The sequence below is a fragment of the Vanellus vanellus genome (assembly GCF_965231255.1).
Source record: "Vanellus vanellus genome assembly, chromosome: Z".
Lineage (NCBI taxonomy): Eukaryota > Metazoa > Chordata > Aves > Charadriiformes > Charadriidae > Vanellus > Vanellus vanellus.
This window is the reverse complement of record NC_138908.1, coordinates 79,013,386-79,040,855: the sequence shown is the minus strand read 5'-3', so window position 1 is coordinate 79,040,855 and position 27,470 is coordinate 79,013,386. Positions and strand designations below refer to the sequence as shown.

At 39.3% G+C, this 27,470-nt stretch overlaps 1 protein-coding gene across 1 annotated transcript in view; it reads right to left on the bottom strand.

Annotated features, from left to right (window-relative positions):
* Window positions 1-27,470, bottom strand: part of UBAP2 (ubiquitin associated protein 2) — a 187,333-nt gene that overhangs the window by 123,858 nt on the left and 36,005 nt on the right. The window contains exons 6-11 of the mRNA XM_082497959.1: window positions 26,579-26,656; window positions 17,776-17,830; window positions 16,461-16,564; window positions 8,603-8,655; window positions 3,128-3,195; window positions 499-688 (exon numbers count right to left, since the gene is read on the bottom strand). Of these exons, the coding sequence (XP_082354085.1) occupies window positions 499-688; window positions 3,128-3,195; window positions 8,603-8,655; window positions 16,461-16,564; window positions 17,776-17,830; window positions 26,579-26,656 (548 nt within the window). The remainder of the gene's footprint in view (window positions 1-498; window positions 689-3,127; window positions 3,196-8,602; window positions 8,656-16,460; window positions 16,565-17,775; window positions 17,831-26,578; window positions 26,657-27,470) is intronic.

The following is a 27,470-nucleotide window of genomic DNA, read 5'->3' as shown; positions in this document are numbered from 1 at the left end:
ACTGCAATCGTAATGACTTACTTGAATCCATGCATCTCAAAAATAGCATATATTTACTAACAGTTGAACTAATTTTCAGAGAATAAATTAAGAGCCCAACTTCAAGCTCTCACAATTGACTCAGAAATAGCCAGGTTTCCATAAAAAGAAGTCATATGTATGCTTGGAAATAACACGTCATAGTTTTCTGGCATAGAACTCTTCACTATAAACAAATTATTTCATCCTAAATCAGCACGCAGTAAATGCATCTGCTCTCTACTCAAAAATTAATACAAGAAACAAGAAACAATTACTTAGTAAAACCAGAGAAAGTAATCTTTGTGTGTGTGTGCGCTCACGCGTGTGTATTATTATTCTTAATACCATTCCTTCAACATTTGCAACCTGAATTTTACAAATACTGAAATATCTCATTAAATGACCAGCACTGGAAAAGTTGTTTAACCTGAAATATTTACTCATGAACAATATTTAGAAAGCATAAGATAATTTTACCAGACTTTGAGGAGAATAAGAGTTTACAGCACTGGAGCTGCCAGTTCCCGATGCCATCTGGGTGCTGTGCTGAGAATTTGTGAAGACTAGGGCTTGGCCAAAAGTCTGCTGCTGGGAAGCCTCAAATGAGTTGCCTTCTGCCTCTTGGTTAGCACTCACAGGCTTTTGAAGCAGCGTTACTAAATCAATGCTGTAATAAAAAGCAAAGTTTGGCTGGAATAAACATGATGATTAGGCTGCGCTGAAACTGAAGAAAGTAATAACAATAATAAAGCCGCCGTACCAGCAACAGAATTATTGCTGATTATCAGTCTTTCCAAATATTGCCTGTCTGCCATACAAAAAGAAGTAGAATAGAGGGTTTTGCCAGACACTAATATTCTGCTAGCTGAAACCTTCCACTACAGTTAGAATGCAAGCTATCTTTGTACTATTTTCCAACATTACCACATTTAGAACATCATGTATCAGATAAATAACATACATGATTGATTAATATAACCAAGTGATCAAGCCATGAAAGATACATTATTTTTAAGTGGATTCTGCCTGCAAGCCCATTATATATATTAATAATCCACATTTCCTGTATATGACGCTATCACTTTAAAAACAGCAAGGGATCAAAGTCCTACCTCTGTATAGGGTGGGTATGAGGACTGTAAAGATAAAGTTACACATGCAGTGGTTGAGTGAATATGTGATGACATGGAAGTCAAGAGCAGCAGAAATAAAAGCTAATTTTCTCAGATAGTAGGCACATATCCAAAATTCCTCCAGCACACTTATCTGAGAAGGATGAGAAACATGAATTTTCTGATACTTAGCATGGCTTACTAACCTCTACAACATGTTTAGCATGGCTTACTAGCCCCTGCCACATATTTAACACAAGTTTATGTAAGGCAAAGCAAAGCATTCAGACAATAAAAGAAATATACTCCGAAAATTCTGACTTAATTTTATCCTGGATGTACTGCAGGCTTGGGCTGCTTCCAGCACTTTCATTAGCATAGATTTCTTAATGCCCAAACCTTTCTTAAGGTGAGGAAAGGAAAGGAGGAGGAATGGAGGAGGAAAAAAGGGGGAGGGAGAAAAAAAAGGGGAGGGAGAAAAAAAAAGGGAGGGAGGGAAAAAAAAAGGGAGGGAGGGAAAAAAAAGGGGGAGAACACACACAAAAGCCCCAACACCAAAACACTAGAATTTGAGTTGATGAACTGAAATATTTTCTACCAATTTGAGGGACATCCACTGGAAGAAATTTGCATTAGAACAATATGAACATGAGGGCATATCACCTTCGAGAAGCAAAGGAACATAAATTGTAGATCAACTGACACCATGCCTCCTTCAGATCACATCCCTGTTATAAGGAAAATTCTGCTGCAGTCTGGAGTACAGCACTACAGCTGTATCAAGATTTTTGCGACTATTAGCCCACGTAGTTTTCAGATCTCATGCTATCCAACTACCAAAGTCTTCATCACCCAACATTAACCCTCTCTCGTGGGACCTGAGGCTTATGCAGGCAACTGATTCCACAATCTCATCAGCCAGGCATTTTGGTGAAGACAAAGGGAAGCAAAGGAAGATAGCAACTGCCATATTTTTGGTTCTCTACCTGAACTCTTTATCTTCAGTTAAGGCACGTAGTTGTGATGCTGACCAGGAAATTCACCTTCTTGCCAATGCTTTTCTGTTAACACATTTGTCAAAGCACTATGGTCTGAACATTTTCTAAATCTACAGGGGCAGGCTTCCCATTTTCTAGACAACAAAGCCAGAGGTTCCTTTTCAACAGCAGAAAACTTTCTTCCCAGCTACTTTTGTTCCTGCCTATAAGCAGTCTTTGTGCAGAAGACAGGGTCTGTGTGAAAGTAACAGAAGATCTGCCAGGAGGACAGTAAATACACTCAAGTGACTCACACATAGGGTGCTTGAAAACTATCTATCACACTAATTGTTGTTTAGTCTTACATGCTTGACAAGTAGCCCATCCACACTTAGATAATGTAGGCCTGTGATGGACTCAGGGCCACCTTATCAAACATGCTTGAAATTCCAGCCCCACCGTTGAAGATCAAAGCACAGTGAAAAAGATCAAAGCACAGTGAAAGAACACGCCTGCTTGAACCCTTGAAAAACAGGTGATAACAGCAAGTCTGGAATCTCGTTCTTTCACTCTCTTGCTAAAACAAGAAGTCTCACTAATGAGGACTCTCCCACTCCACGGTGCCTGCAGCCCCTACTTGCATGCCTGTGCCCGGGTGCTGCTTCATAGATCCCCCAGTCCGCAAGGTATTGAGATTGAATTTGTTCTTTGCCTTTCATCTGTGGTTTTGTTATTGTTCCTGAGCCCTGCCTGTGTTGGCTCACACAGGGTCTTCTCAGTATTATGCTTGTGGATTTGGCAAGTTTGGCTCCACTTCCGTAATCAATAATAAGCAACACAGGAACCCACAAAACCAATGATTTGCAAGCAAGGCTTTCACAATTTTGAAATTAGCTTGACCGATCTCTGACCAAGGCTGCCCTGTGTTTTACTCAACATTTTATATGCGCAAGCTAACATTGCTTCACCAAGCAGAAAGTTTTTAAGGTATAGGGAAAATGTGGAAGAACAGCTTACCTTTGCCCAGGAGTCACATGATTCTCAGCTGGAACAGAGGAAGCGGTGAAGACTTTTGTTTCAGAAAGCTGAAAAAGAGCAGGTCGGGGAGAAAGTATTTAACTATACACACACTACTTCACTGCTGCAACATCTGCAAAAATTCCACCTTGGTCATGCACTTTCAAGACAAAAGTCAAACTAACATTACAAGCAGCTCTGCTTAAAAAGACAAAAACACGTAGTTAAACTTCAGCAAAGTCTTCTCCATAGAATCAAGTACCAATTTAATTAAAAGTGTTAGGAAATTTGATCTAGTGAACACATACAATGGTACACCAATGTAACTACAGCTGTTTGAGCAACAGTTTAACTGAAAAATATACCAGTAGAAAGTAATTAAGTGACAGCTGGTGTATCATCAGAGCAGCTCTGATAACTTGTTGCAGAAGTCTAACTCATTGCACCCTTCCCACTCATTTCATATATCCCTGTATTTTACATTTCAGCTCACATCACCACTGGAGGCAGGTTTGCACTCAGGTCTGTACAGTGAACTAGCATTTGTGGTCTCTTCTTGGCATTTCTGCTGGGGGTGGCAATAACATCTTAAACTGATTGCTCTGCGAGCCCAAGTTCAAAAACAATAATAAAGGGAGAACTATGTAATTGCTTATGCTAGTCTAACCAGTTAGACCATCCACAGCAGAAAACTGTACTGCTTTCACCATGGTGTTACAATAAAGATAGATACTTGCACAGGTAACTAGGGAAGGGGAGCTGATTGGTTGGGGTTTTGGGAAGAAAGGGAGTAATTTTGGTTTGTAGGGGGTTGGTTGTACCGTTTTCTTTTAGCTTTTTTTAATAGCTTTTCTTTTTTAGAAAATAGTACTTAAACAGCTACAACTTCCTAGGGCTAATTTATTTCTATTGAAAGAAATACTTGTAAACGGGAATAGGTCTTAAGCCAGTACAGGTTAGGTTTAACAAAATAAAGATATGCACACATAATGGTTATATTTTAAATTAAATTTGCACAAAATCACCCTTAACTACTTTGGTGTAGCTTTGTATTCAGACTAAAGAACAACTGACCTATTCAAATACAAAGAATCCCTTTAGAATGGGACATTTGAATACAGCTATTCCAGGTAAGTATGCATTTTTAACTGCATACATTGCTAGCAGCCCATTTTAAAGGACACCATGGACATGAGCCAATTTCATCCGCCATCCCACCAGCAGCTCTAACTGAAACCACATATATCCCTGAACACGGTCATCTGATTGGGATTCTCATTAAACAATTTAAGCAGGACGCAGAGGGCTGACTGGGAGCAATCACTTGCCACTCAGCGGCAAAGTTCAAATGTTTCATGTAGTCTCCTGGCTCCCACTTATGTGCAACACACTGTCGCGAAAAAATGAGTACTACCACAGTTCCTCCCTCCACTTCCTTCCCTTCCCTTGCTGTCAATACAACATATTTTAACCTCATCTTTCTGAAACTCTGTCCTGTGCATAATGCTGCCAGCCCACAACTCTATGTACTGACCAAAACAAAGAAAGAAGATTCAGTTCAAGCATATCTGCAATTAAGAAGGCTGTTTCTCTATTGTTCAGCCCTCTCCCCACGGTACATGTTATTTTAGAACTACATGTACTGTAGTTTTTGCAGTGTTATGACTCGTGCATTATACACGAGGAGGTCAGCTAACAGCACAAGCAGCAGCCTATAGTCTGCAATCCCCTGGTTAAATATTTAATTCTTTGCAATGTCAATAGTTTCTTATGCTCACATAACCCTGGATAAGACTAACTGTGGCCAAAAAACTGATGAATCCTTACAACTAAGTAAATTGAGGAGCCTGAGGATGTTTGTGACAATGCAAAAGCATGCCTGACGCATCACATGAGAGAGGAAATCTTCTCTTCAAGGGAGGCAACATGCAAAACAAGTCTCCAGCTACAAACTTGGTTGGCAACATTGAAGTTTACACTATATCCTGTGGCAAAATCACCACCATAAGTTCCAATCAAGCACCTAATTCATAAATCTGCTGGGATTACGGCATTTATCAAAACACATACTTCATGCAGCAGCTGAAGTTTTATTACACAGATGTACCTAGTATTTATCTTAGAAGAAGTACCATCTCCTAACAAAGTTATTTATGCTTACCATACATTACAGTCGCAAAACTTCTACGGATGCTCTGGCATTTTCCAGAACTAAATGAATGGTTGTGAACTATTTGCAAACATTGGCCTCACAAGGGCATTCCTTCCATCTGCAGTGAAATGCCTGTGCTTTTCAGCTCCTGTTCCTATGATAAAAATCATTCTCCAACCACCAAACAGACCATACATTTAACAACTAGCTACCAGTTCATATGGTCAGTTGGTGAGGATAACAGGAAAACATACTCCAGCAACAAATCAGAAATAACAAAACCTTATTACTGTTATGACATGATGTACTGAGGTTAAAGAAATTAAAACAAGTTCTCAATCTGCTTCCTGATAAAGGAAACACTCCCACTAAAATACATTTCTTTCCTTTTTTTTTTTTTAAAGTGTTGATGCTGTTTCAAATGGAAACTAAAACTACCAATATTGTACAGAAAATGTTTGCCTTCATCCACTTTCCAGCAATTTTTATGTATACTATTTCTCCCCTTCTGATAGTTTTTTTTTTTTTAGATAAACTTTATTTTCTTTAGCCAGTAGAATACTATCACAATTGTATGAGGAAAACCCAGAGCTATCCACAGTACTTCAACATAGTCTGGTCCGTCATTGTCTATGTCCTGAAGTTCCCTTTAACAAAATACAACCTCCTATTTACACTGCAACTAGTTTTGACTCTATTTAAGAGCATGTTGACAACCTACAATACTTGCTTAATACTCACTACTAAAGATAAATACCAGACAGGACTATTAGATCTCAAAAATCTAATCCTTCTCAGGTCAAACAACACTAAATTTCACTCACCTGCTCCTAACTTGTATCTGACTAGCTAACACCACATTTAAACAAAAAACATCTGGTCTTTATCGGTAGACAGTAAATACATCAGCTTCCTTCATTGTTTCAGTTATTAGTCATCCTACTAGAGCTGTTTGTTTATTAGACATTTAAATGCCTGGCTCCATTTCCAGCTACATGTTCATTTTTCTGTTAGACTAAAACCAGAGCCCATTATATGCTAATAAAGCAACCTTTTCAGATTCAATAAACTAAAAATCTCACTCTCAAGCACCTCTTTTATCAGTAAGTAATTTTCAGCTATTTCCCACAACTTTTGTTTTGTAAAAGCAATGAATAATTGGATGCAGTACTTCAGAATCAAGTTCAGGAGAGTCCACATACAGAAATATAAATCAAGAATGAATAAGAGAGAGGGAAAAGTGCCTACAGGCAAAAAGACTACAACAGCGCTTTTTTGCCACTGCATCAGCCCTTTCATGCTGAGCTGTTGTTTCTTCATCATCCACTACAACCCTGAAAATTTTCAGTTGCTGCTTTACAGAAAACAGCCTGTTGTTTTGGAGGTGTGTCTCTATTCCTATAAAGCAAATGGGCATTTGGCTCTATTAAAGCATTTGTCATTTGAGCAGGTCAAGCCTAGCAGAGGTCTAGATTTCACTGCAAGACTGGCTTACTTTTAATTGCCATTCCAGTATTTTTTTAATTTCTCACACATTTTATTCAGCAGAGATTTTATTTTTACTTCCAAATCATTGATGAAGACACTAGATGGCACCTGGCCTGGGACTGGATTCCTTTACAGCCCTCCTAGAAATGCCCACATTCAGTAAGGGTCTTCCCACAAAACATTTATTTGCCAAAATTTGCAATGCAGATTTTAATGTATTTTGTGATAGCATGTCATTATTCTTAGAACAAAAGACGGAGATCAAATCTCTTATAAGAACATACTCTATCTTCACTATATCTTCTATATTAGTAATTTACTAAGATCAGGTTTATTTGAAGTAAGCCTTTTTTCCATAAAACTACACGACATGGCACAAGCTGTATTCTTACACTTCTATTCTTTTTTAAATCAGACGACTCAATTTTTCTTTTATTTTTCCAGCAAGGATGTTTTGGGCTAATTTGTCTGCAGTTCGCCATTTCATTCGTTCTTTCTGAACATCAGCACATGAACAACTTTCTCCTAGGTTACAGGGATTTTTCCAGCACTCCAAAATTAATAAAAACTAACAACAAGCTAGAAATTTCATCTGCTGGTCTTTCAAGATTCATGTGCAAATTATTCAGGTTTAATAATTAACTAAAATAAATTCTATCCCTAGACAGCATTGGCTCAACACCCCTCCTGTACTACATATGCCATATTGTACCAGAATCAAACAGGGGTGTGAAACAAGGCCAGAAATTTTAAGTATCCTTAGTCCACTGTCCACCTCTAGCATACACTGCAGAAACAGAGGACAGGTTTAAAAAATGATGCCAGCTTTTGATAGCAGTAACTGTTACCGAAAACCTAGGAATTTTACACTTTCTTTTATTTTCTTGAAAGACACACCCCTCTCATTAGGTAAGGACAGTTTTCATATCTGTTATACAATATATTCACCCATTTCTAGGGATAACACTGACATGTCCCCCTCCTACGGGAGGGGACAAAAGGGATGACTTCAAGACAATCCCTTACTCTTCTGAAAATAAATTTGAAATAATGGATATTCCCATAAAAGATGAAAAAAATCCTAAAATCTAATTTTTCCTTTCCCTATTTCTTGTTACCTAGTCTGTTTTCTGAACTGCTTAAGCTCTACTACAATGCCACAATACCTTAACAACCTTAAAATCACAAACGCGATTTTCACACATGATGATCACAAATGCCAAATACTTTGCAGACATGAAGATATCCCTTGCCTGATAGAGAACAAGAACCAGAACTGTTGTAGTACTTTACACAACACATCAGGATGAAACAAGAATGAGGCACTTAAGTGCTAACTTCAGCATACTATCTCCTTTGTTTAATATTATGAAGTGGACTAAGTGGGACAATTACGCAGACTTTAAACAAAAAGCATCGAATGAGGAGTCTAAAGCTGGTAATAAACTTCAGCACTTCATTACATAAAAATCGTAACAATATGGCTTTAAAGCTCTACACAATAGCATGCTGTTAACACCCATCAGCATTGAGTAGTGGAGAACTATAATTCACAAATACTTAATTTGGGTTAAGACTTAACATTTTATTATCTATTTATTGTCCACCCAGCAAAATAAATTAATATTTCTTTATTCATTTTTATTTAAAAAAATAAGCTTATCTAAATATAAATGTATGTTTTTAAACAGGAATTGCAGCAAGAATCACAGAAAGAAATATCATTGCATGTGCATACAGCAAAGTATTACTTCAAACACTTAGTTTTTGAAGACAACAGAGAAACTCTGAAAAGAGTAAATAAGCAATCAGTCTATCCAGCAGGGTACACTTACATCTTCATTCCAGTCTTCTGCTGTCCATTCTTCTATTGAGTTTTTCCATGCTCCTATTGTAATTTAAGGAAAGAAAGAAACAAGCTAAGTTACAACAAACAAGTTACAAGCTAAAAGCACAATGTCGTATTTCAACTCTTCTGATTTATAAGCAAACCTGTTTTCATTGTTAGTGGAACAAAAAGTGGAGATGATGGTTGGAAACATGGGAAGCTCTAGAAAATTGGTCTGCAGATTTAAGTTTTTCTGAGGGTTTTTCTTTCCCCTTTAATTTCTAATTTCAGGAATTTCTTGGCCAGTATGGTAACCAGACATAATTTGTACAAACACATGTCTGTAACCAGTGATTAATCTGAAACATTTGAAGAATTTCCTCCCTTGTCCCCAATGATAGTGAGAGGTCAGTCAGCCCTCCCATGGGATCTCTCAGTTACATGCACAAATTCACACAGAACCTGAACAAAACAAAACCACAACACCTGCTCTGACATCCATAATCCTACTTTCAACATACTCAAATTCAAGACCCAAGATATGCCTCTGGAGGCTCCTTTCCAACCTGTTAAGTCTCTTCTCAGGGCAGAACAACCCAAATCCCTTTTCCTGCTAGAGTAATTTTATTTAAAACATATATGATTCATATAATGGCAGCAGAAGAGTCAATAAAATTCCACTGTAGCAGCAAAACACTTCTTCCCATAACTGGTGGCAGAGTTTATCTGGTGAACACTGGAGCACGGCACATAATCCGCAAAATCCAGCGATGGGAAAACTGCAGGAAATGACCCTATGGCTGCAAAAACCTGATCCCTTCCATAGGAAACAGCAGGCACAGACATGCAAAAGCACTAAATGGACTGAAGACCTTGCCCAACAGTGTAAGCATAGGGAAGGTTATCCCAGCAACAACTGGAGCTTTAAACTACATAACCATGAGCGAAGAAAACACCGGCAGTGAAGTTCCTGCTACCATCACCTTTGATCAAGTACAAAAGCAAAAGAACTACTGCTTTAGTCATCTCCTTTTACTTAACCCAGATACATTCATCCAGAAACAAGTCCCCTGAAGACAGCATCAAAACCAGTTCGTACTAATGCCTTCACTACATTAACGCATTCTTTTGTACACCTTTGCAAAGCAGTGTCTTCTGGGCAGAGGAGGGTTGAATGGCACTAATCCAGTGAGGCAAACAGGCCTACCATGAAGATATACATATGGTGAAGAGAAGAGGGGGGGGGTTATACCTCGGAATCCAAAATTATTTGGCAGGTCCTGAGCAAGGTAGCATCCACTCTGTGTTGGCTCTGTGGAGCAACATAGAGCTGCCCGAAACATCTCATGCTCACATTTTACCAAACAGCCCCTAACCAGGAGGTTTCTACATGCTGCAAAATATCAAGGTACTCAAAAAATAACTAATAATCATATCCCAGCACAGCAAAATTACTACAATGCCTCAAATTTCTAATCCATACATTTCCACAGAAATTTTGGAAAGCAGGAAAAGCAGTTTTTAGAGAAATAGCTGATTTTCTTTCCCTTCTCCTGACCATCACAGGACCCCTTCCTCTGATATTTCTTCTTTAAAGAAATATATCCTGGTATTTGCCCTGCTTATATTTATCTCCCATCAATCAAAACAAGGCCTGCCTCTGTAGATAGGAAACCTCATGTTGGTGCCAGAATTCTAACAACAAAGCGCGGAGTCTACTAAAACCAACAAAAAAGAGCTCAGAAAAATCAAGCCCAACTCTTGAGCATTCCCTACCACCTTTGGGAAACGAACCCTGTTTGGACTAATACTTGGGACATTTTCCTGATGTTCAGTTTAAACATTTATCTCTTGCTCCTACTTATGACCATGGCTCTGTGCATTTACTCTTTTTAAATACAGAGCACAACCCTTCACCCTTTTATTAGTTTACCCAAGCTGCTAAGTTTATCATTGCCGCGTATTAACACTCTCCCTTACCAACTCAATCCTTCCAGCCTCTGTTATTTCACTGATCTTCTCTGCCTTAAAGCCACTTTGCTAACGCGTTTCTCCTGTTTGAGGGGCTTCCAACTCCAATCTTGACACCAGTGTATCAATTTTCTTTTAGTCCAAAATCCACCTTGGAATTATTGCAACTCCATATATACTCTTTCCAAAACTCTACCCCCAATCCTTGCAAAGCACTGTAACTTAAGAGTTCTCTGTTTTCCACTAAACTTATGCTTTGTGTTTTCAAGCCTCCTTGTCATGGCAACTTCATCCTAGATGTCTCTGTGACTCTATCCTCTTTCCCTTTGTAACAAGTTCCATTTTAGGAAGGTATAAAGCCAATAAAGGGTATACCACATGTTTCTGGTAAGTCTTCAGATATTTTCTTCCAATTCTTCACTTCCTGTCACACTATTTTTTTTTCCCCTTTTTTGAATAATCAGCCATATATATTAGACCCCAGTTAATTTTATTTTGGCCTATCCCAAACCTACGTACTAATTTTTTCCTTCTGGATTACATTCACATTCTAGAATGACCTGAAGGTGTCCATAAATGTTCCTTCTGACTTTTACAGCAGTCCTTAAAAACAAAACAAAAAAAACCCCAACAACTACCTTGTAACTTCCAAGCTACACAATTCTCTTCCTCCCCCTTGACAGTTACGCTATAACTTATTTTTTCTTTCTTGCTGTTCTTCAGTTTCAGAGTCGTTTAAGGCTTCTCATAACCAAGACAATGAAGGAAGTTTTGCTGTGAAATTTATGAAACTCTATCAAAGTAGAGGTATCAGTAAATTACCAGAACACAATACCATTTTCATAACCCACTTTGAAAAGTGACCACCTCCAACATAATTTATTTATAATAACTGCTGTGATTTGTCATTCAGGATCTCCCACTGCCTTGTACATTACAAAAAAGGTAAGAGACTGAACACTCAGCATGCCTGTAAGAAAATACCAATCATGCTGTTCAAGTTTACTCCCTTTTGGATGAGAATTGGTCATTTTGTTGCCTCCCACCTGTCCCTTTCCCTTTGCCTTTCAGCTGTACATTACTTCTACAAAAAATAAGATGCAGGAAAACCGATGCTGAATTATTTGGAATACAATTACACTTAAATGCTATGAACTGTTAAGGACTTACCCTTTACTGTTTGTTTGTTTGTTTTTTTTATTTATTTCAACCAACAACACTAAATTTTACCTCCACAGAACCAGCTAGCTTTTCTATAAGATTACATGATGGTGCACCTAGAAACACCTTTCATTCAGGCTACTGTGATTCCTCTGGCACCTGCAACAATTCCGGACAGGAGGTTCTAGAGCACTTTCAGAACACATACGGGGGTAACTATATTTTGGAAAACAATAATGTATTTCTCTTTAATTGAAAATGTTGATGTTGATCCTTTCCCAGCACTGGCTTAAAGTGGAAATAGTAAATACTCAGAATTCCACAGAGTTTATATTTGCATGATGTCTTCAGAAAACATTTTGATAAGCAAAACTAGTTTTGTTTCACTAGGTAGTTACCCAGTTATGTTTTTTTTAATGTAACTGGAGACGAAAGACACTAATTTTCTAAGTAGCTAGTATGAGCTAATTTTGTTTTCTTTCTTTCTAGATGAAAGAAGAAATGCGACAGGGTAATGAGGAATAAAGAGACAAATTTCCATCCTGCTCTTCCTCTGTGAATACTCTTATCTGACATCCAACACTAGCCCACTTGCAGGCTTTATGGATTTCTATACATACACATCACCCTTATTCACACCTTTAGTAACTCCACAATGATAACTTTTTTATTACTGGGACTATTGTTTTGTAACTAAGATAACAGCACCGTACATTAAGTGAAAAAAGCACCAACTGAAAACTAGTATTTGTGATTAACAAGCCAAATCAACAGCTCAACTGCTTCCAGCCCCACACCTTGTCTGGCTCTCCTTCCCCCTACCGCTGCCTCCATCTTCCTTCCCAGGACACTCTCTTCTGCTTTAAAACTACCTGCAGCCTCCTCTAATAAGCATCAAGATGCCTTCCATCACAAGGTTGAAAGTGCTTCCCACTTTGACAAAACTAAACAACTCAATTTTAAAGCCTACTCTTTTTAAAGATAGCTCTTTTTTTTTTGATCAGGGACTATTTTTGACTTTCCCACAGCTTGTCTAAAGAAGACACACTTTAAAACAAAACACTCTTCCTGTAGTCATATATACAGAGACATTTTTGTTTTGTCAGTTATGGTGCCTTTTCCATTTGCTCTGAAAGTAAATTAAGATTAGCAGCAAAAAGGTACTTAGCACCCAAAAAGACCATTCACAGCTACCTTTAAATTTTCAGCAACCAAGTGATTTTGCAGGAACTCCCCACACTGACACTCACTCATTCATACCCCTAAGAACCACTAATCTCAGAAGACCAGGGAAAATTCCCAAATGCCTTCTGTCACCTTCTTCTCCTTACCATGCTCCCCAACTTCCACACATATGCCTTAAGTTTTGTTACTGAAGTTCAGTGCTGTTCTCAGTGACATGTGCACAGCCTAACAGCAAAAACACACTTGGCATCCAAAAAGACGTTCCACACATCAACTACTGTACTTTGCATTTCCACCAATCTGTTTGCTCAACAGCAAACCCCTCAAGTAGACACATTTGTACTCTTAAGGGAATCTGTTTAGCCGTACCAAGCTACTCTTATTCCTAGGCAGAATTCTTCCATTACTGATGACTGAGGAGATGCCTACAAGAAGGAACAGCGGTTGCCATAGGAAAGGCACATGAAGGCTACCCAGAGAGCAGGGAGGGTCACAAAACGTTCACACTCACTTCAGAAGTGGAGCAGAAGTCAAAGTCATTTGTAAGCTTCAGCGTTATAGTTGCATTCATTAATAACTAAGCAGTGAATTTTCTACCTCTGGTGCAGTCTCCTCATGCCTTTCTTGTCTTTTTCTTTAGTTAGTTAACCTTATGCTTCTGCAATATCTGTTACAACATACCCTGCCCTCCACTACTATATAGCAAACAACATTATATCAGCATTCCTGCAGAAATTTTCAAGTCATTAGGTATCCTCCTAATTCATTATAATGGAATCATGGAATCACGGAGTTTCAGAGTTGGAAGGGACCTCTAGAGATCATCTAGTCCAACTCCCCTGCTAAAGCAGGATTGCCCAGAGCACATTACTCAGGACTGCATCCAGGCGCGTCTTCAAAATCTCCAGAGAAGGGGACTCCACAGCCTCCCTGGGCAGCCTGTGCCAGTGCTCTGTCACCTGAACCGTAAAGAAGTTTTTCCGTGTATTTGAACGGAACATCCTATGTTCTAACTTGTGCCCATTACCCCTCGTCCTGTTACTGGGAACCATTGGAAAGAGCTTGGCTCCATCCTCCTTCAACCCACCCTTTAGGTACTTGTAAGCATTAATAACGTCTCCCCTCAGCCTTCTCTTCTCCAGGCTAAAGAGTCCCAGCTCTCTCAGCCTTTCCTCATAAGGGAGATGCTCCAAGCCCTTAATCATCTTAGTTGCCCTTCGCTGGACTTGCTCCAGCAGTTCCCTGTCCCTCTTGAACTGGGGAGCCCAAAACTGGACACAGTATTCCAGTTGTGGCCTCACCAGTGCAGAGTAGAGGGGGAGAATGACCTCCTTCCACCTACTGGCCACACTCTTCCCTATGCAGCCCAGGATTCCATTGGCCTTTTTGGCAACAAGGGCACATTGCTGGCTCATGGATAATTTACTGTCTACTAGGACCCCAGATCCTTCTCCTCAGAACTACTTCCCAGCAGGTCTGCCCCTAACCTATACTGGTGCCTAGCATTCTTCCTCCCCAGGTGCAGGACCTTGCACTTGCTTTTGTTGAACCTCATTAGGTTCTTCTCTACCCAGCTCTCCAGACTGTCCAGGTCACACTGGATGGCAGCACGGCCCTCTGGGGTGTCAGCCACCCCTCCCAGTTTGGTATCATCAGTGAACTTGCTGAGCATACACTCTGTCCCCTCATCCAGGTCATTAATGAAGATATTAAACAAAATTGTTCCAAGTATTGACCCCTGGGGGACACCACTGGTTACAGGCCTCCAACTAGACTCTGTGCCGCTGATCACAACCCTCTGAGTTCTGTCCCACAGCCAACTCTCAATCCACTTCGCTGTCACCTCATCTAGCCCATACTTCCTCAGCTTTCTATTGAGGATGTTATGGGAGACAGTGTCAAAAGCCTTGCTAAAGTCAAGGTAGATGACATCTACAACTCCCCTCATCCAGCCAACCAGTTATAACATCATAGAAAGCTATCAGATTGGTCAAGCATGATTTACCCTTGGTAAATCCATGTTGACCACTTCCAATAACTTCCTGTTCCTCAACATGTTTGGAGATGACATCCAGAATGAGACACTCCATTATCTTCCCAGGGACAGAGGTGAGACTAACCGGTCAGTAGTTCCCTGGGTCCTCCTTCTTGCCTTTTTTGAAGATCGGAGTGATATCAGATAAATTTATTTGAAAAACTAACATGAGAGAAAGTAACATGCATTTTTCTTTCCACTATAGCACCAAGTCATTTCAAAAGTAATTCCTTGGAAAGTTGCTATATTTGGCAAAAGAGCTCCCTTTCAATAACCATTAATATACTTAGTGCCACTCTCCCACACTGGACTAGAAAGCACTCAGAGTGACAAGACAGCTATCTAATAAGTCCTTCTAAACTCTGTGTGTGTTACTATCTTCCCTAGTTAAGTGGAAGATGGCTGGTATGAAGTTTGGAAAGCTGCATCTCAAGCAGCTCACAGCATAATTCAGTGGAGCAGACCCCGGCCTCCAGAATCAGTCTTTTGCTTTCACACTTGACACAGGGCTCGAGAAAAAAAAATCATCTGAATAGGCTTCAGCAACGAGTAGATGAGGAGAGTTACTCTTTTCTAGGGTTAAAAAAAAATAATCTATCACTCAGTCGTTCCCAAGTGTGGACAATAACATACATTAACTTCTCCATCCTGATACTGGGTTTCCTTTGTCTTCACCTCCTGTCACAGAACACGGGAAGCAGCAAGGTATCCTGTTCTCCCAATCACAGACAAGCAGGCCACATTCTTCATTTTGGAATCCCCATGAGACCACTATTAAGTGGTTCCTTTACAAACTATGTCTGTCTCTTGCCTTTAGCCAGCAGTGCACACTTCACACTTGAAACTTCATACAGACACACAGCTGCCTCTATCTTCAGACAGGCAGACTACTCTTTTGGCTTCCATTCAAGTTTCTACTCGTGCTTTAGTTAATAATTCTTCTCTTCAAAGCTGGCACATCATGGGACTCTCCTCCACCCGAGAGAATCGCATCCTTACATTCCTGCATTGTACAGGTGGGTCTTCCAAAGCCATCCCAGTGCCACTGAGTGGATTCATATTTGAAAATAATTTTTCTTTTCTTTTTCTTCTTCTGCTTAGATACTCACTTTCTATTGCCCAATGTCTATGGATCAACCACTTTCAGTAGGACTTACAGTCTTTAACTACAGTAGGTGAGCTCTTAAGCAGTATTTAAGATATCTAAACAGTTCTTCATATGTGAGGTTCTTCCAATAACTCTTCAAATCCCTGTGTCTCTCAAGAGATTTTTAGTACTAAAACTAAAAGAAAAATTGCAAATTGCCTTCCCTTCATTCTAATCAGAGAGTCACTCAGGCTACAGTATGCGCTCTGCACTTTAGTAGCAGTTAGGCTATAAAAATGAGTGTCTGTGTCATGTGAGATGTACTCACATTTTCAGTGGTTAACTGAATGCTAACAGAACAGTTATTTTAACTGCAATTTGCTACAGATCTTCATTCCAATCCTTCCACTTCTTGAAGCATCTTACCAGTTCCATCATCTGCATCATTCTGACCAGTCTCCCAAATCTCTGATTTTGTCCCAAAGCCATCAGTGACAGAAGACTCCGTATAGTCTGCAGGGTTAAATGTCCTAGAGTTTTAAAAGTTAAGAAATGGAAGAGAACACATGGGTCATTCAATGAACACAAGCGTCATAATTTTTAGCTGAAATTGTATTAGATTTAACATCTTGATTTCCACATAATTTATCCTGATAGTTTTGGTTTCAAAAGAAACTTTTCCCCTATGAGCAGACACAGATTAAAAAAAGGGATAAAAGAAGAGGAGAAAAAAGCGAGAAGACTGGAAAAAAAAAAAAAGACTACTGTAGAGAAACTGAATCAAAACAACAATTCCTGAAAAAGTGGTTAATATCATACCTACTCCTCCCAGTTTTATAAAGCATTAGTTTATATGCACAATAATAAGCCCCTCTCAGCTGGTAGTTTCTCAGCAGGTGGCTGACTGATGAGAAACCAGTATCATATCCTTTCAGAGCACCAGACCTGCGCAGGACAGGAGTCAGAACATCAATAAGATTACTTCAGAATGTGCTCCTGACACCAATGCCAAAACACACAGTTGCTGCTAAAAGGTGAAAAAGCATTATTGAAGAAAAACCTCTTTTCAGCTTATCATCTAGAATTATGAACTAGAAAGATTATTAGAGAAGTACAATAAGCCTGTGTTCATCATGACATCACTGATATTGCATGAAATGTCATTAAAGGCAAACACTGAGTGAAAGTAGTGGAGGCTACACTTCTCTGAAGCAAGTTATTCCAACGAAACAGAGAACAAGCTTTAGAGCTGCTAAGTAACTTCTTGTGATTCTGTTTTAGGGTCGATGTATGGACCAAACAGCTAAAGCATGAAACCTCAAAACCAGGAGAAAAATTACAATCACTAGACTTTCTCATTTTATATAGAACTTGCATGTTCTACATTACACCGAAAGAAATCTATTTTAAAATTGACCTAGGACCATATGCACCACACAGAACTTTCAGCCTCCCAGGCACTATGTGGCTGTTTCTGATAGGTATAAACGAGTTCTCCAAGTCTGAGATATTAACATTGAGTGAACTTACACTAGATTTGTATAGGTGTGTCTAGTTAGAAACACTGGTTAAGACAAAAATATTCCATTATACATCTAACAGATCTTTGATTTTTTGCATCCTTATTGGTTTATCAGACATACAGCAATATTAATACATACAGTAGCAATATTAATATTGTCAATTAATATTGCCACTGAATTTGATCCTTGCCAAAATCTGTGCTCTGCATGTTTCTTACCCCATGCCTTGGGCTGAAAACCTCCCCGCTCCTCTCCCTCTGCCACGTCCAAACCCTAGGAGAGAAAACACCATTTAACAGCAACAGCAGAGGAGCCACCAATCGCTAGTCTGTCACATTAGAAAATACTAGTGTTGAAGAAGAAAACTACCATAGTTGAAGTTAAGTATCATTTATTTACTTCATGAATTTCCTCACAGGAGAATTTGTTGGCCTAACCCACACAAGTAAGCCATTGTTCATTTAAGATTACATGTTTCAGTAGGACTTGCAATTCAACAGAAGACTAAGAATATTATTTCGTATTACAAGAACAGGAGGAGGTTAAAAGCTGCAGACTGAGAACAAAGCTACATGGTAATTATAAGTCACCAAGCAACTACGAGTTTACCAGAGCACAAAAGTGACAATGCTAAGCCACCAATAGACTGGTTGTCCAAGCATCAGAATTACCCATGACAGACTGTTCAAATTTAGATTAAAATCACCCCTTGTTTTCAAGGGACCACCTAAACTGAATAAGAACAGTAGCTCCAGAACATGGCAAAACCAGTTTAGGAAGTTCTTGTTTTAATGACTTTCCTTTCTCTCCCCTCAACATTCATTCTTACCCTTGCCCTAGTTCAATATCCAAGTTTTAAAAGATATTTCTGGATCTCTATAATATCGACTACCTATATGTTCAAGGACTTCTTCGAAGTATCAAAATAGCAGGGTATCTTTACCCACATTTTGATGAAAGAGTTTACCAATATCCCATACAAGATGACAACTGCTAGCTACACAGGAACCATGAAAACCTGCAGAGGAAGGTTTCCCATCCAGCAACACACAGTATTTTGGTGAGACAAGAACACAGAAAAACTGAGGTCCGACACCAGGCCAGGCCTGCTATCTCTACATTTTCCCCTCTTTGCTCTCTTTCCACAATCAGTTGGAGAGGACAGACAGAGGTTAGGAAAGAGGTAACAACAGCTGCAACCCGACAGTCGCTGTCCCTCTTCACTGAGCCCATGTGTGAAGCTGTGCTCTTTGCTCTGCCATAAATAACACTGCCCCAGACACTGCTGTACTCAACCAATAGTAACGTGGCCTCTGAACCTCCTTGCTCAGCCCACCTATTCTATTGCTCTTCTCTCCTTCACCCACCGAAAATCCCCAATCTGGTAACTTGATCCATGGCATAACAAAGTCACAGCTCTCAGATGCTTCGAAGTCAGGGCACTCTGGATTATCTTTCTGCACAGTAAATAATTTTTTTTTTATGAGTAGAACCAGCTAGCAAGTTTACTTGGGGACATTGCAGGGGTCATCTGTGTAATAAATTTGCTCCCTACAGCTATCAATACAGCATTAAACACCATTTACTAACGACACACAGAAGACATCAACATTTTTTTGACAAGCTCAACTGGGAGCTGTGAATGACAGAAACAGTCAAGCAGAAATATTTTTGAGTGAGGTAGACATTAGGTACAGAGAGATTAGCTGGAATAGCTAGCACAAAAGTACAAACAGATTTTAGAAGAGGGGGTAAGTCTCCTCAGCCTCCCAAGCACAAAAGCCTGAAAGAATAATCTTAACAAATTAAACAGAAGATGAAGTTTTAGCAAGCAAGGCATATCTAAGAAGCCATAACAGCACAGGTACAATAAACTACTGGATAAAAACAACAATAAGGACCTCTAACAATTTCAGAAATTGCCAGAAAGAAATCTTGTTCCTGAAGATCCATGCACAGTCTTAGGCTACTAGCCAGCAAGATGTGTTTTTATACCAGAATGTCGTGGTTTAGGCCAAATCCACCACTGGGGACCCGAGGGACCCCAGACGGGACTGACAGATGCTCCCCTCTACCCCTCTACAAAGAGAGAGGCAGAGGAGGAAAAAGAGACTTAAGAGTTTAGAAGAAACTAAACTACTTTAATGAAGTATTAATAATAAAATAAAAAGAAATAATGAAAAATATATACAAAACCGTATCAAGCTCCCGAGATGACAATCACGTCACCGGCTGGCACTGGGGCAGTCCCAGGCTGGACTTAGTGGCGGACGGGAACTGGATTCCGGATCTGGAGTCAGGATTGGGATCACAGGCAGAGAGAGTCCTCCTCAGACGTCGGCCATTGAAGGAAGAGCCCGTGACCCTTTGGTCCCTCAGCTTTTATACTGAGCATGAGGCAGATGGGATGGAATACCCTGTTGGTCAGTTTTGGGTCACCTGTCCTGTCCGCTCCTCCCTCCAGGTGGGACCCCACTATGCTTTTCCGCTTCCGACCCTCCAACGTGGCAAATAACAAAGTTGGTTGGCCTTGGCTGTTATGGCAATAAATATAAGCAAGGTCCTTTCTGCATACCATGCCTGGGCATCAGCTATAAACATTGGCCTTATCACTCTGAGAGAGTGAACACTGTCTGCACAATATGCAGTTAATTTCAGTTGTTAGAAGAGGCCCAGCTAAGAAGCGAAGTTACTGAACAAAATTGGTTCTGTTTTACCTCAAACCAGGACACAGAACAATTTGAAAGTTAATCCTGAACTTGAATTTCAAGTGTATTCCTTTACGTTCATAAAGCTGTGTCTATGGTTTCTGTCAAAACTGAAATTAAATTTAGTTTAACCAACAAATGCAACAAAAAGCATTCTGAGGAAGACAAAAGGGAAGTACCAAATCAGTGGGGTTGGTTACAGAAAGCACTAAATTCAAAGCTAGAAAGGACACTTATGAAGAACTAATTCAAAATATGGGACAGCGACTACTCACCACTGAAACACCACTCTAACTTGGACACAGAATCTCATACATCACAGTCATTAATGCAAGATGCCGATGGGAAGGGCTGCTTTCTCTTCAACACAACCAGATCACTAATATATTCTTAAATTCTCATACTAAGAAAATTACTTCTCTCAGCTGCCAAAATTAAAACATGGCCTTAAAACAATTAGAAGGCAGAGTCTTCTAACACAGAAAGGTTGGTCATGAAGCAACTATGAATGCCCATCAGGTATTTGCAAACTTTTGATGATTTTTAACAGTGACTAAAAGGTCAGTGAGAAAATGAGGCTTCACACTGTATTTCAGATCAGGGACCCAAATTCTGAGCATGCAATCCCAGAGTAACTTAAACCCATTTAAATCAGAACTACTGCAACCGAGATCTTCCTCCTCAGTGATCACAAGCTCTGCTCTCTTTTCTGCACTAACAGTTTTGAACATGCCAGTGAGCAAGCACAAAACCATCATCAGAAAACAAAATTATTAGTTCACTGTTGGATCAGCTCTCTGAACCAGTTCACTGCTTGTTAAATGTCTGAAAACTAGTCACCTTTACACCAGGATAAGCCATCAAAAAACCTGTTCTCCCCAGCTACCATGCTGCCTTCTCCCTTTTTTCTTTTTTGGCTTGGTTAGTTTTAAAGTTAGATCAATCCTCAAATGCACCAGGAGACAGACAGGACCAATTCCTCTCAGTAGTAATGCCAGTTTATGCTTGTAATGTAAAAAGTATGGCTTTAACACTACTCTAAAAAGATGTGTATATATGTTTTAGATCACAACGTTTAATGTTTACAAAAAAAAAATTCCTGTGGTAATTCACAATCAGCAGTTCTTCTATCAACAGTTTTATCTACCCACAAAAAGAGAACAAGTGGCTAGGCAGTAGTTCATTAAATCTTCTGTTGAGTCTAAAGGAACAGACTTTCTTATAATCAATCAGCATATGGAGCATGAAAGCAAATGATAGACATCAGGCAAAGAACAAAATTACTGCCCTGCTTCATATAGACCCTCACATTTCTTCACATTCCTTTACACCTGGATGTACAAACAACAGTCTAAAGTATCAAGGCAGTGTTGCTTACTCATTTCTGTTCCAGGAAACCAGGACTGGGAAACTATGTTTAAAGTTGATTCTGATCAACATTCCCACTACTACCCCTTATCCAACATCATTTAAAACAATGAACTATTTAAAACATGTTTTTGTTTCCTTTAACATTGTAACTGTTCAACAGTGTATTATTAGGGGTTTTTCTCCTGCTCTCCAGCACATCTCCCTCAGCTGATTAGGCTCACTCTAGCCATCACTTATTCAATTTACATTTTTCTTCTCTGGAATGAATTCTAGAGAAGTGAACACTTACACCCAGGCAGGTGGCAGGATTTTCTGTTTACACTATAACACACTGGGAGTTCAAAACACTCACAATCACACGATCAAGTCTTCACTCTGGTACCGTCCATGCATAGAAAAGCATGCATTACCACAACTCAGATGGGACTAGCCAATTAATTTCAGAGCCTGTTCTGTAGAAAATCCAGTTTGCAGAGCTTGCAGACCTAAATCCTTCTAGTGCAACACAGGTGCTTTATTTCAAACCTCAGATTTTCACACTGACAGGTTTAAATTAGATGAAGACACTTTAAGGTTAAGAAAGAGGCCTAAGAAAAGCTGAAAGGAAAAGGAAATGCAGACTGGAAGGGCTGTCAACACCCTAGATTTGTGCTTATCTCTGACTGCACAGTAACCGAATAACTGAACAGCCCTGCTCTCTGCTCTGGAAATGCAGAGCCAGCCATCTTCCCAGCAGACGCTGAGATGACAGAGGCTTAAGCTTTATGAAGAGATAAGGAGGCTAAGTATAGAAAGTCTGTATTCTAGGTATTCCATACTACCAAAACAAACACTGAAGTTATATTTAATAATTCAAATCACACTGTTTGCTTCTTAGTCATCATAAAGCTAGAAGCATTGGATCAGTTTTATATATTGCATGTACTCTAGTAACCATTTTTAGAAGCACATGCAGAAAACTTTCAACTCTAGAGTTACGTTTAAAAGAAAATAAAAAACTTATGTTAAAGCTAAATTAAAAAAAAAAAACATAAATTACATGACACACACCTCTTAACCAACGCAGAACCAACTACAACAAAACTAAACAGACTTCAGATTGTGACCTCCAGAAAGTCTGCTCTACATTCATGTTTTAGAAAAACCAACATCCTTACTAATTCTGGCAAGGAAATCCAAAATATATCCTGTGCCAACTGTGCTAAGCTTTTAAAACAAGAAAACATTTAGACATGCAATTCTGGCTATGGAAGCTCATTTTTTTCAGGGACAGCATACTTCTTATCTAAAAAACATTTTTAAAGAGATATCAAGAATACAAGCTGGACTATAGTCAGATATTTACAAAAAGGGTAAGCTGCTTTGCTTTCTTATACAGCCAGCAGAAAAAAACAAGAGTTTGAAAGGCTCCTTGTTATGCTGATTAAGCCCAAAATTAAAACATAATTTTTTCCCTTTCATTTTTATTCCTGTTTTGCTACAAAAAAATTCCCTGTCAGCATCTGCATTTATGGCATGCACACATTGCTCTGGAAGAATGATGAGGAAGAGAACAGAGGAACAGAAGTAAAAGCAACAAATCCATTTTCACTTTGCAAACGAGGAGAATTGCTACACATGAACCTGTAACAATTTATATGCTGAATCAAGTCCAAAAGTTCATCTACCTACTAACCCATTATCAGCTATGGTCAATTAGATACCTAGGGAAGAGTACAAGAACTGAAACCACAGTGCAGTTTCTCTGGACACTTTCCTGGTCTTCAACCGTTTGTGGCTCAGACTTCCTTAGCCAACAATAATTTACATGCACCAAAACCCCCAGTGGCTTTTCATTTTCTTGCTGTGGTTCTTTTTTTGGATTAAATTATCAAGTCTCTGTGTGTAAATTTTCAGCACCCACATCTTACAGAAACAATTCCTTAGGTTAACCACATATATGAAGAACCACCTCTATAAATTCATTTTGAACCTGTAACTTACTGATTTCATTTAATATTCCCTCATTAGCATACTTCCATGGAGTGATCAGTTGATTTCCCCACAGAACCTTTTCTGCAAAAATTTTACAGATCTCTACCATACACCCACTCAGCCCACTCTTGCAGGCAGAGAAGTCCTAGTCTGCTTGTTCCTCACATCCCATAGATGCAGTCTTCCCAGTACATTCAAAAGCCTTTTCTAACTCTACCACATCCTTTTCAACATGGGGTGGAGGACAATGGGAGAATCAGACCCACACTTACTATTGAAGATATGAGAACAGTACAGAACAGCAGCATAAAAAAAACCTGTAAAGTTTGTCAATTTGATTATAACACTGCAGCTGATTAAAACACAAATGAGGAAACATTTTTAGAGCTGAAAATCCTAAAGACATAACAATCTTCCTCCATAATTCCTTCATGAGATTCTATTCCAGACAGTTACACAATCCTGGCAATACTGACAAGCACATATAATCACTTGGACGCGACTACTATCCACCACTATTACAGTATTTTTTTATATCTAAATTAAGCTTATTCAAGAAATTGAGTTCTGAAAAGAAAGATACATGGGAAAGTCACCTAGAAAAAAGAAATTCCTTAACTCCTTTCTAAGCCAAAATTTACTCCCTCAGTTTAGCAAGCAAGATTAAGGGCAGAGCAACTCCAGCTGGGATGTGTTCATCCTGTGATGCATTTTTTTTTCTTTCTGTCAATAACACACATCTACTTCAAATACCTGATCTCCTGCATACCAGCAACCAGTGGTGTATGTACACTGTATACCTACTACCCTACAAAGTTGCAAGGAATGTCTCACAGTTATTAACAGATTTACCAAACAAGGAAGCTAGTGCCTAGAGCGTGGAGGCTGAAATACTCACTATCAGGGTCTTTCCACCCTCAGTAAACAGCACGTTAACACCTCAGTGTCAATCCCATTTCTTCTATTTTCAGTGCCCATCATTTCTTAAAATTAGGTTATTTTACAGTGAAGCAGTAATATGATGAACCAGCAAATCTTCCCCTAGAAAGTAGCCAGTAAGATAACGCCAGCCTGAGAAGGTAGTTTAAAATAGCAAGACAATGTGTTGCTCAAATATTAGCTGACCCTTAATTTTGTATCCAATGTCTAGATTCCTACACACACACACTCCTCATTAAACATTTCTAAAAAAGGGTTCTGTGGTGACTACCAGCAATCTATTTACTTTCAGCTGAAGTACTTTATCCCACATTTGACTTTGCTGTGTAACAGAAAAGAAAGACTACTGAATGAAATGGCAGGAAGCTTGTTTTTATTATTTCTACTAATATCCAAAGAAAGAAGGTCATGCATCCCTGAAATTCTGAGAAGTGAATTACAGAGCTTTATATAACTCCGCAGATTTCAAGGGCTTCCATTATAAAATTAAATTAGGTATTTTCTGCCACAGAATACACAAACTTGTAATATAATGATCCTGAAGTCGTTCAACAGGTCTATCACGGACAGTTGAAAACACTTCATTAAGATAATTTGCTCACACGAATGTACAGTCTAAAATATTTGGTAGAGAGATACAATAATACTGTGTACACTAAGCCAGTGAACAGAAATTGGTTAAATTTGTTCCTATTTTTTCAGTCAGATATGTCAGTTTGATCTGATCATTAAGTGCTTTGGCTTGAGACATGATATTCATCTAGACAGCTACAGGGCTGACAGCAAAAGCAGCGTATTGTTTATAAGGTTACGAAGCAAAAAACAGACTGCATTTGAAATTTACCTGTAAGTTTCATCCAACAATTTAAAAAAAATCCTACCTTTATATTTGAGTATAAAGGATTATTTTATAAAACAAACGCCAGTAGACTTACATTCCATCTATCAACAGTGGTAACATACCAAAAACTGTAGCTGTGAACTATACCACACCCTTCACTGCAAAGCTACTTCTCTGGGTGCACAGTTTGGTATTTGCTGATTCACAGGCACAACCGAGTCATTCTCACAAACCTCTGGAACCTACATGTTTTTGCATCTTTCCATTCCTTCAAGATGCAGATCTGGAGAAAATGAAGTTGGATGTACCTGTCTTTGAATGCCTCATTACTAGATATTCCAAAGAGAAGAGAGTCCTTTGAAGGCAGAATTTTTCATAACACTACTTATTAAGTACATTAGCTCTGCTGTGCACTTTATCAATTTAACTCATTTAATACCCCATTCCCCACACAATCTGCACTGTACCTAGGTAACTCATTTTCATTCCTCCTGCTCTGAGGAAAAAAAAGCCTCTTTCCACTCCAACCTGTGAAAATCCAAACCAACTACAAATCTCTTGATTCCACATCAAATCCATTACCAAAAACTTTCCTCTCTCTTCTACAGGATAGGATCGGAATTGTACCTAAGACTCGGCAGTATTCTTTTTCCACAGTTCTCGTCAACTCTTCCATGCCAAATTCCTTCTCTTACCAAAAGCCTTTTAAGTCACTTGTACTTTCTCTGATTGGGTACCAAAAACAGAAGGCAAGCCTGACAACTGGATCCACCCCAAAGAAAAAGCACAAGTACACAACAAATCCTTCCTCGAGAGTCCTACAGATGGAATCTTGTACTCTCCTGCTGCCAAGGTACACCCTGAAGAGCCCATTGCACTGTCACTCACGGGAGGCTGGCATGAGTTGATCTGGGAAAACAGCTCTCCATAGCCAGAGCACACCAGCCTGCTACACAGGAAATTACCATAAAGGTGATTTGTGTCAATTCTTTTAAGCTGTTCTGAGACCAAGTCACAACAAGGGGGAAGGGAGGGGGGATGTACCTAAATTAACGGTGGCTGAAGTGTTTATGGAATCAAAGGATAACCAACAAATGCTTAAAAAGAAGTGTTTAAAGAAATAAATGGGAGAGTTCCATTTCAGGACATGAAATCAGTGTCAGTCCCCAACCAATGTCACCATCTCACCTCTCCCACGGCCACGTTTCCCACGGTCTGAAGGCCTGTCTCCTTGATTGTTGTCCACTCCATTCTCTTCAGCTCTAACTGTGGAGAGAGGACAGCTTAAGAGAAGCTTTAGACACTTGTACATGAGACAATATAGCCGCCATCTGCTTAACGTGAACCCCAAAAGAAAAGGCAAGATTTTAAAGTGGGCTGGTCAACAGATCTCAGTCACCCCTCTTCTTTGGGGGCTCAACTACAAGAAACTTATGTTTACTTTGCACCGGACAATTAGGAAGCAAAATATCTAACAAGAGGGAAATGTCCATCAGCAGATACATTTCTGTTTCTGGGGGGAGCGGGGGGAGAACCAAAGTGTTTTGCAGCCTACACTATTAAATTAATTATGGCCTCACCTCTTTAACAAGGTAGAAAACACAGCTGCCTCGTACTACGCTTCCTCAACAACACATCAGTGGCGACAGTGAAATAATAAGGGATAACCAAGAACACCAACTCCTCCCATACCACATCCCTGTACAATCAGGGAAACTTAAAAGTATGCTCCTGTGTATTTAAATCAGAGGGATGATGACTGGGTGGAGATGAGGCATTAGAAAAGCACTACAACTTTACTACTTTGTAGAAAACTCATGAGGAGGTACTCCAAAAGATGGCTGGCTCCTCGAAGAAAAAAAGAAAAAATGACTGGCCACTTAAAACACTGCTGAGATTTCTCACTGCACAACTGCAACAGCAACAAAATCATTAATGCTTGGACATAAAGCTGGGAAGAGAACATCAAGGTTTTGTAACCGCCTGAAAAATCTTTAATTCCAGTTTACAAAAAGAGACTAACAGCATCTGGCTCTGGCAAAAAATGTTGCCCCTCACTTTCATTTTGATGGATTTGATT